The 9245-nt window shown below is 30.3% G+C and overlaps 3 protein-coding genes across 3 annotated transcripts in view; 2 read left to right on the forward strand and 1 right to left on the reverse strand.

Annotated features, from left to right (window-relative positions):
* Positions 1 to 4050: 4050 nt before the first annotated feature.
* On the forward strand, positions 4051 to 5300 carry LOAG_10027 (zinc finger protein; the record flags this gene model as incomplete). Its single annotated transcript, XM_020448070.1, has 2 exons — positions 4051 to 4107; positions 4209 to 5300. The coding sequence occupies 2 exons, from the start codon at positions 4051 to 4053 to the stop codon at positions 5136 to 5138; spliced, it is 987 nt and encodes a 328-aa protein (XP_020301752.1). The 3' UTR covers positions 5139 to 5300.
* Positions 5301 to 5945: 645 nt separating this feature from the next.
* On the forward strand, positions 5946 to 6077 carry LOAG_10029 (zinc finger protein; the record flags this gene model as incomplete). The annotated part of the gene is made up of 1 exon (XM_003145556.1): positions 5946 to 6077. One exon carries the CDS (start codon positions 5946 to 5948, stop codon positions 6075 to 6077), a length of 132 nt encoding a protein of 43 aa, XP_003145604.1.
* A 2857-nt stretch (positions 6078 to 8934) lies between these two features.
* LOAG_11040 (AF17 C protein) overlaps positions 8935 to 9245 on the reverse strand; it is a gene marked incomplete at its 3' end in the record, with an annotated part of 2250 nt that continues 1939 nt past the window's right edge. Inside the window, exon 4 of the mRNA XM_020448278.1 lies at positions 8935 to 8950. Coding sequence (XP_020301564.1) covers positions 8935 to 8950 — 16 coding nt within the window. The remainder of the gene's footprint in view (positions 8951 to 9245) is intronic.

Below are 9245 nucleotides of genomic sequence, written 5' to 3' on the forward strand. Positions count from 1 at the left end.
TTCAGCAATATCAAAAATTTCAGTAATATAAAAAAATTTTTCTTTTTATTTCTAATGTAATTTTGCTCAATAAAATTGCTTAAATAGATTTCGTTGAAATCAAAATATTTCAATTTTTTCTATTTCACTATTTTTTTTTCGAAAAAAAAAATGAATGATATTTTCTAGCAAAAGAATGATTTGTTCGTTTTGAATACAAATGGATACGACCGAAGGAAGTTCAAGGCTTGGTCTGAAGTTGGTTTTTTTTTTTTTTTTAATTATTATTTACAACATATCTAATCTACGGTATAAATTACAGCATATTAAATTTACAGTATAACTTACAATATATACAATTTTTTAACAATATACGCAACAATATATGAAATTTACAATATATACGATAATATACATACCATACAGTACAATCCGCAATGTATCGATCTACAGTAACAAAATGAATGTTATTCATTGTGTTATAAAAAGTATTTCAATAATATCATAAAAAAAGAATTTAATGTAGGAAAGATTTTGTGATTTTTTTATTCTAACTCCGTTACGCTGATAGAAACCTTTATTGGGCTTATACAAAGTGGTGTAATATCCCACTGAATGAACAATACACAACAAGTATTAAAGGATATCAAACCGTCTTACCGCTCATGCTGTTGAATTGTCGCTTCTCTACTGTTGAACCGTTGTCGTGGTTCAGTGTCTGACTATGCCCTCTCCTTGAGTGTTTGCGCGAGTTGTCCGATTGAGTAACTTAGCGAGCTATCGATTCAGAAACTGTTAGATCTATTAGATTGAGTGTGTGAGCTGTCGGATTGAGTGATTGCTCCAACTTTTGATTTGGTTACTGCCGCTAGGATGACTAATACCAGTTCCTTGTCTAGTGAAAGTGGTTTAACATTCCAGATATATTGACTTGATTATCAGATTGGAAATTCTTTACAAGATTTCGACATTTGCACATAAGTTTATAACATTCCGATAATTGCATGCAAGCTTGATTAACAGATTGGAAAAATTTTACAACAAAAGACTTTTTTTTTACAACATTAAACATTGCAATTAAGATTGGTTTAAACATTGGATAAATGACCCATCACTTTAGATATCGAAATATTTATTTCATCAATTTTATGTAACGGATCATTAATCTGAGAAATATTCTAGATCTTAATTAGAACAACTCATCAGATTTTTTTCGACTTCGCTGATATTTAAGTTATCAGTGATCAATGTCGGAAAAATCGAAAAAAAAATTTAATATGTTGAAACATAAGGTATTTGTTGCATAGAATGTTTACTAGATAAACGATTCATCACATTGCACAATAAAATATAAAGTGTTTTCCCATACCTAATGTAATGAGTCAGTTATCTAGAAATCATCCAAAAATACTTTGATGCTGAAGAATGCATACATCCGTTAACTAATTTGTAAAGGCTTTATCCTATGTACAAATCTTAGATACACCTGTGAGAAAGCTATACATCTGGTCAAACAATTTCCTCTTTATATAAAGGTGACTGATATGTAAATTTCTCTTCCAGCTGTGAGAATACTGTCAATTTGTAATGACAAAAAAATTCCTCTTCACACATTCCTTATATAAAACATAAGAAATTCTAACACTCATTCAATTCCATCGGTCGGCACTTAGCTTCATACAACACATTCTTCATTTTTTCTCCCAGTTCACTAATTACTACTCATTCACTTATTACTACTCACAAATTCTCCCCATTCTTCTGCTGGTATTATTCTGGACGTCATTCTATTGTAACTGGAATTAGTTGAGCCTATTTCTGTTATATTTGCAGACGATAATAAAGGATAAACTGCTGTACGTTTCGAACACACAATACCGGTACTCTGTAAGTCGTTCCTTTAAAACTTGACTGCTTCTACAACGAACAAAAACAACATTCCTTATCTTCTTACTCTTTTTTTCACGACAGATATCGTATCCTCAAATTTGAGTAAACTTCCCACTTTTGTACATTCATTTCTGTCTTCTTCATTAGTCCATCAATTTGGTAATGATTCCTTTTTTGATCCTTCGATTACTCAATTTCGTTAAATTAGTAGTCATTTAACTACGTAAAGTTAAACTGGTACCCTTTCAATTAGTTTCCAGTGGTTATCTGCCAACAGTAATAACATTCTTTTCTTTCAATGTTATTAATAACCAGGCTCTAAATTTCCATATTCCTCTCCCGTTACATATCATTTTTTGGTCGTATGGTTACGTTTGCCAAATATGATTATGCGTTATCCACAATTAAATTAATCATCGTGAAGTTCGAAAAATATAATACGTTTTAAAAAGAGCAGCACCTAATTGTTTAGGTTGAGGATTATTGTTTAGGTTGTTGATTATTAATTAATTTATGTCAGATGCTTTTGCTGGTAAATGTCCTCATAACCATTACCGTCATGCTATCATTCCGTTAGTATCATTAAAATGCTTACAAGACATTCCATATTTCATTAATGCTCGCGCTTTGTCAGCTGAAAACTATTTTTTTCCATTTTAAAATCGTAAAATTTTCAAAATTTCATGAACTTTTCCTCTATACAACAAATTTGAAAACTATGTTTAAGAATGGATATGGAGTGTGAACAAATGACTTGGTGGAATCATATATAAATCAGTAGTATAGATTATGAAAAATATAGCAATGCAGTTTTCCCCTCTCTCTAATATTGCCTCAGTTTTGAAGGTTTGGAAGAATTATAGCGAAATAAAACAAAATTGTGCAGGAAATTTTGCGACTGCTTTGCATAAATTAATTTTTACAATGCAATATAACAACTAAAATAAAACTATTCAGTTTAAAGGATTAAACAGCCACTGCTACAATTACATTATTACACGTGGACAAAAATTATCAATACAAATAATTTGCCACTCTCATTTGGATGATTATTTATACAGACGATACTTGTGCAGTACCTAACAGAAGAAGCGACTGGTCGTTTGTCCTAAACTCTCTTCCACGATTTTTATCCGGTAAAATCTATTTCATTTATTTCAATAGACAATGTCAACTGCCTTTCAAAGTGTCGCGTTATGAAAGATTTTGGAATTTTACGAATTTCAATAGACAATGTCAACTGCCTTTCAAAGTGTCGCATTATGAGAGATTTTGGAATTTCACGACGAACCTGTAAATAAGCACTTTTTTGAACCAAAATTATCTTTTTATTAAATTTGTAATTATGAACATTGTAAAGACTTTGGAGCTTATCGTCTGAGTGAAAAATGCAATTATATTATACTAGCGGAAAATCGAAACCGTTCGTGTCACGAAAGTCGCGAAAAACTAAAATTTTATAATTATACAAATAAAATTAGGAATGTTTTCCATGATTCATGGTTTACCATTTATCTCACATATTTGTTTAAATTTACATTCCTTAGATTTATTTCCCGTTTCAATTCCCATCTTTTTCCTTTATGTCTAAGCACATGTCTTTGTTCAGAAATGCCTTTGTTAGCAACTGCCTAAAATATCTAACTAAATACACATCAAATCTGCTCATTGGATCTTGTTGCGATGGGCATGTTTTTATAATTTGGCTCTCAACAGTTTTCGGTGTTTAATATCACCGCATCTCACTTCTTTACATAAGCCTATCCAAAAAATAAAAAAGTTTTTTTTGGACGCCACACCAACGCTATTAACAGGAAATTTCCTGGCATTTCTGCTCTTAATCCAACTGTCCAATTATTATCAATTTAAAGTCAATTTGGCTTGGTCAATATTAATGTTTTATCTGCATATTATCCTGTTAATAAAGAAGTTCTTTGGTCACTCTCCTACACAAATAAATATCAAATTTATTGTTGCTGGAACTATTCAACTCAGATAATCAAACTTTCACAACAGTTCGTTTTTTCAATGTTAATATATTTGGGAAAACATTTACCGGAAGAAATTTTTCCGCCACGTCAATATCAAACAGAAGGAGGTTTTATTCCTTATAAGTAACCATTTATTGCATTAGTAAACTTGAATATTTTTCAGAATAGGCAAGAAATTAGTTACATCAATATGCATTCCATTTATTTCGCCTTTTTCTTCTTCCAACTGGGCAACATTCAAACCTCAGTAAGTTCATTTAAAGTTAAAAATACAACGCAACATTACAGTATTTCGAAGATTTCAAATTTTTAACACAGTATGAGATTGATAATTTCATACAATTTAAGGAGGCGCAAACAGAACAAACAAAACCGCCAGATTTGTCAGTGCAGGGATTGAATGACGAACAAATGGAACCATTGCGGTTATTAGCCGAAGTGGCCGATAAAATGCCGAGAGCCGAAGTAGCTGTCAAAAATACAGATGAATCTGACAGTCAAAATTTAACAATCAAGATGAAGCTAACAGTCAAAGAAAAGAGCGTTAAAAGAAATAATGCGGAACAACTCGCAGGGAGGAAAGGGAAAACGATGAAACTGCCGTGTAAAGTATGTCAAAAGGAAGTAACAAGCATGAAAAACCATATGAGAACTCATACCGGTGAAAAGCCTTACAGTTGTCCAATATGTAAGAGAAGTTTCTCTTGTTTATCAACTTTGAAGGGTCATCAGAGAATTCACACCGGTGAAAAGCCGTACGTCTGTCCCACATGCAACAAACGCTTCTCTCAATTACACCATAAGAAAGATCATATAAGAATTCATACTAGTGAGAAGCCATACGTCTGCCGGATATGCAGCAGTAGTTTCTCTCAATCATCGCATAGGAAGTCCCATATGAAAACTCATACCGGTGAGAAGCCTTGCAGTTGTCCCACATGCGGGAAAAGTTTCTCTCGACTATACAGTATGAAAAGGCATATGAAGGCTCATACCGGCGAGAAGCCTCATACTGGCGAGAAGCCTTACAGTTGTCCTACATACGGGAGAAGTTCCGTTGATTCATCAGCTATGGAAAATCATATGAGAACTCATACCAATGAAAGGCCGCACAGTTGTCGGGAATGCAAGGAAAGTTTCAGACTAAAACAACATTTGAAAAAGCATATGGCAAATCACAACAAAAGTATGCCTCTCTACAACTGTACTTTTTGCGGTAAAGATTTCCTAACTAAATGCTATTTGAAAATACACAAGAAGAATCATGAAAGAAGCTGAAGGGCACATTTTAAACTGAAATGTACGTTGTTTCGTTGATTATAAATTATATTTCTGTGCTTAGTTCTTATTTTATTAATAAGATTCTATTGCTGTTATTATTTATCGCTTGCTTATAAGTACTCATTTTTTATCTCATATGCATAATAGTATCATATTTTTATCTACAGACATATTAAATTACTTTTTCGTTATTCGCGTACACATAACAAATAACTGGCATGCTATGCACGCGGCAAGTAACTGACATGCTATATGCAAATAAATATAACTGTTAGTTGTAGTCTCGTGTCATTTCATAGGATCATCCGTTGTCAATTCTATGCAATATTCCATCGACGATAAGCACTTCAACTGAACTATTTGAAGCAACGTTTCATTCAGTTGGGATATTTGATAATCAAATCCAGCTATTAACCTGTGCCAATTAATGGATGGACAATTAATCGGTATTAATAAAAGCTTAAAATCTGCAAGAGATTTGAGATATCTTATGCGAAAGATATGCAAAAAGTTCTTTGTCCAACTGAGCAATATTCAAACTACAGTAAATTCATTTAAAGTTGAAAATACAATGCAGCACCACACATTTCAAAGATTTCAAATTTTTAACACAATGTGAGATTGATAATTTCATATAATTTGAGGAGGCGCAAACGGAACAAACAAAGTTGTTGGATTTATCAGTGCAGGAAATGAGTGGAATACAAATAAGGCAATGGGAATTATTAGTCGAGGAAAACTCGTACAGAATTAATAACTTAAAAATCGAAAAAAGAGAGCGTTAAATGAAAAAGAACGGAAGAAATGGCAGGGAGGAAATTGCGAAGGAAGAAACCGCAGTGCAATATATGTCAAAAGGAAGTAATAAATATAAAAGAGCATATGATAACTCATACCGATGAGAAGCCGTACGTTTGTCCGATATGCAACAGATAGTTTCTCTTAATCATGCAATAGGGAGATCCATATAACAGATAGTTTCTCTTAATCATGCAATAAGGAGATCCATATAACAGATAGTTTCTCTTAATCATGCAATAGGGAGATCCATATAACAGATAGTTTCTCTTATTCATGCAATAGGGAGATCCATATAACACAATTCATACTGGTGAAAAACCGTTCGGTTGCAAGACATGCAACAAAAGCTTCTTTCAGTCATGATTAAAACCTATATGAGAACTCACACCGGTGAAAACCCGTTCCACTTCGATATATGCAAGGGAAAATTCCCTGATTCATAGAATATGAAAATCTATATGAGTATGGAATCTATTCAAAATTATTCAATTTCTCAGTTAATGAGCAAGCAGTACATGTCATTATTTGTGTAAACCAATGCAAAATTCGGATGGTTTATGTTTCTTCGGCGAGATTGCTAATGAAAATACAGTTGCAGTAACAGACTTTGTTGTAGCACTGATAATTTTTTTTTAAAATTTCTTCTACTGTAAACGAAGGAAGAAAAGGAAAAAAGAAAAGGAAGGAAGGGATTTCTTGTCAAAAGAAAATGCACACACTGATTAAGCATCATAATTAAGCATTGCCTTATTTCGCACTCAATTTGGGAAATGAAGAAAAAATCGAATTGACAGTCTTAGAGAGAAATTAAAAAGATCATTGCAATTATTAATGATTTTTAACTTTGAGGAAATTCAATTTAGTTGTTAATGATACCTCAGTTTCTCGATAAAAAATTTTTCTCCTCTTCTTTTTTCAAAGGGAAAATTTTTAAAAAGTTTAATCATTTGAAATAGCTATATTTATTAGCCGTAACTGCCATCACTAAAATATGCATAACATTATTTGTATTCCATTCAAATATAATTAGTATTTCGTTTGTTGATTTGAAAATTTCACAATTAATTGATTTCAATTGCCAAATGATCATTGCTAAAATATCAAGCTAGCAGAAAAACGAAAAAGATATCATAAGAGAAATTTTAAAATGAAAATTAGTTTAGCACAAATGAGTAACGAATAAATTCTTCCATAAACTGTATGTAGCAATATATCATTATTCAATACGATATTTGCTGATGTATTATAAAGAAAGGTTGACGTCTTAACGTCATAATCATAATTACTGTCATTTTTTGATATGAATAATAATGCTGATAATGATAATGGATTAGATACAATTAATTACGTATACAATAAGTGTACGCCTGTCAATGCTAGTCAGTTTTGAAAAAATATTTCCTAAATTCTGAAAATTCTCAATTTGCTGCAAATTATTTTAATTCATTGTAATTTTTATCGGCAAAATGAAAAACAAGATTTGCAGTGATTTTTAAATTGATAATTCCTGAAATCATTATTTTTACCATTATTCGATAAAGAAATGAAAAAATTTTTTTCTAAATCGATTTTTAAATTAAATATAATTTGATTCACTTGACTTTTTGAAACGAATTTATGGATTTTTTTTTTAAATCTATGTCATTCTTACGACAGAGTGATTGCAGGTTTGCCAATTTGTTATCCATTATTTTGGATTGTTTGCTGCTTTCAACGTCTTATTTTTAGCTTGTTTGGTGACACTCTGTGTGACATTATGTGCGATTTAAAGCTGTTGTCGAAAACCAAATTAAATAAACCGATTTAATGATAGTCTTTTCAGTGTTTTAATTGGATGGACCAAAATCTTAGCAACGGAACTGAAAATGAATTAGAGAGAAGCTAAACTCAATCGACAATTGAACGGATAATTGAAATGTGAAATTCGAAAACCAAGTCAAAAAAAGTTTAAAGTGAAGTGGCCGAATAACTAAATATTATATCAAATATGAAGGAAGTAATTGCCTTATTTTATGCAAGAGTTATAACCTTTCACCTTTCATTTTTTAATAAGTTTAACAATCGGTTTTTCATACATCATGGTATAACAAATTTAATTTTCCTGTCATGTAGCATTTTTTTTCCCAACTTTATCTATGTTTTTTTAAAATCAATTCTTTCAATTAATTTATATTCTCCAATCATTTCTTCGTCGAACAAAGACCAATACTGTGAGTACTGTGAGTAACAGATGTATTTCAAAGCAAAAACAGTGAGGAGTGTCTTCATTCACAATGAATAAATACAATATTTCACCAGGAGTATACTATATGATTTTTACTTCGGAAAAAGAGCAATTAATTAGCATTTAATTGACAAAATCTCATCAAAATGCAAATCTGTCAGCTTTTTCTAATTGATTTATATAATTCAATTTTCTAAAAGAAGTATCAAAATTTATTATTGTGCAATGCTAATGAATACAATGAAACATTCATATAAATGCAATTACACAATTCAGTTGTTGCTAATTAGTACGAGATAATAAACTTTTTTTTTTTTTTTGTTTTTTGATTAGCTTTGAACAGAGAAATTTTTATGATATAACCAAAATTTTGCATTCTTTTGTGGCCAATTTCATTCAGTGATTATCTGAAAAAAATAATACCGAGGAATGGAAATGAAAAGTATAGCAATTCAAAGTAATCATTTCAAATTATTTTTTAAATTTATTACTATTATCATTATTATTATTAATTTTTTTTTTTTTTGTAGATAATATTTAACATGCGTTAAATAAAGTTTCCTGTTCTATTTCTTTAAACTAAATTAAAATATATCATTTAAAATTTTGAAGGCGTATGATTTGTTGCATGGATGAATGCAAGAAAAAGTCTGAAAAAATTTTAATGTACCATTCCAGAAATTCATTTTTGGAAAATATAAGAAAATTTTAAAAAATTTTCAAAACCGGTTGGCACATTTATTTGTTAATTAAGATTTAAGATATCAATTAAATAACAGCAATCCTTCAATTGAAAATCATTGATTCTTTTCTTCTCAAATATGTTGTGTCAAAATTTACAAAAGACAAAAAAAAAGTAAAAATTTCAAATAATCGAACTATTAGCTAAATTTTAAAAATAAATCGCTTTTTTTTTTCAAGATTTTCTTATTTGTAATTATACCTTGCTGTTTATTTGTTTATTTGTTTAGTTTATTTTTCCCCCCTCTTACTCTTATTCTTTTTACTTCTTTTATTTACATATGCATATATATATATATATATATATATATATATATATATATATATATATATATATA

Source organism: Loa loa (assembly GCF_000183805.2).
Source record: "Loa loa unplaced genomic scaffold supercont3.249, whole genome shotgun sequence".
Taxonomy (NCBI): domain Eukaryota; kingdom Metazoa; phylum Nematoda; class Chromadorea; order Rhabditida; family Onchocercidae; genus Loa; species Loa loa.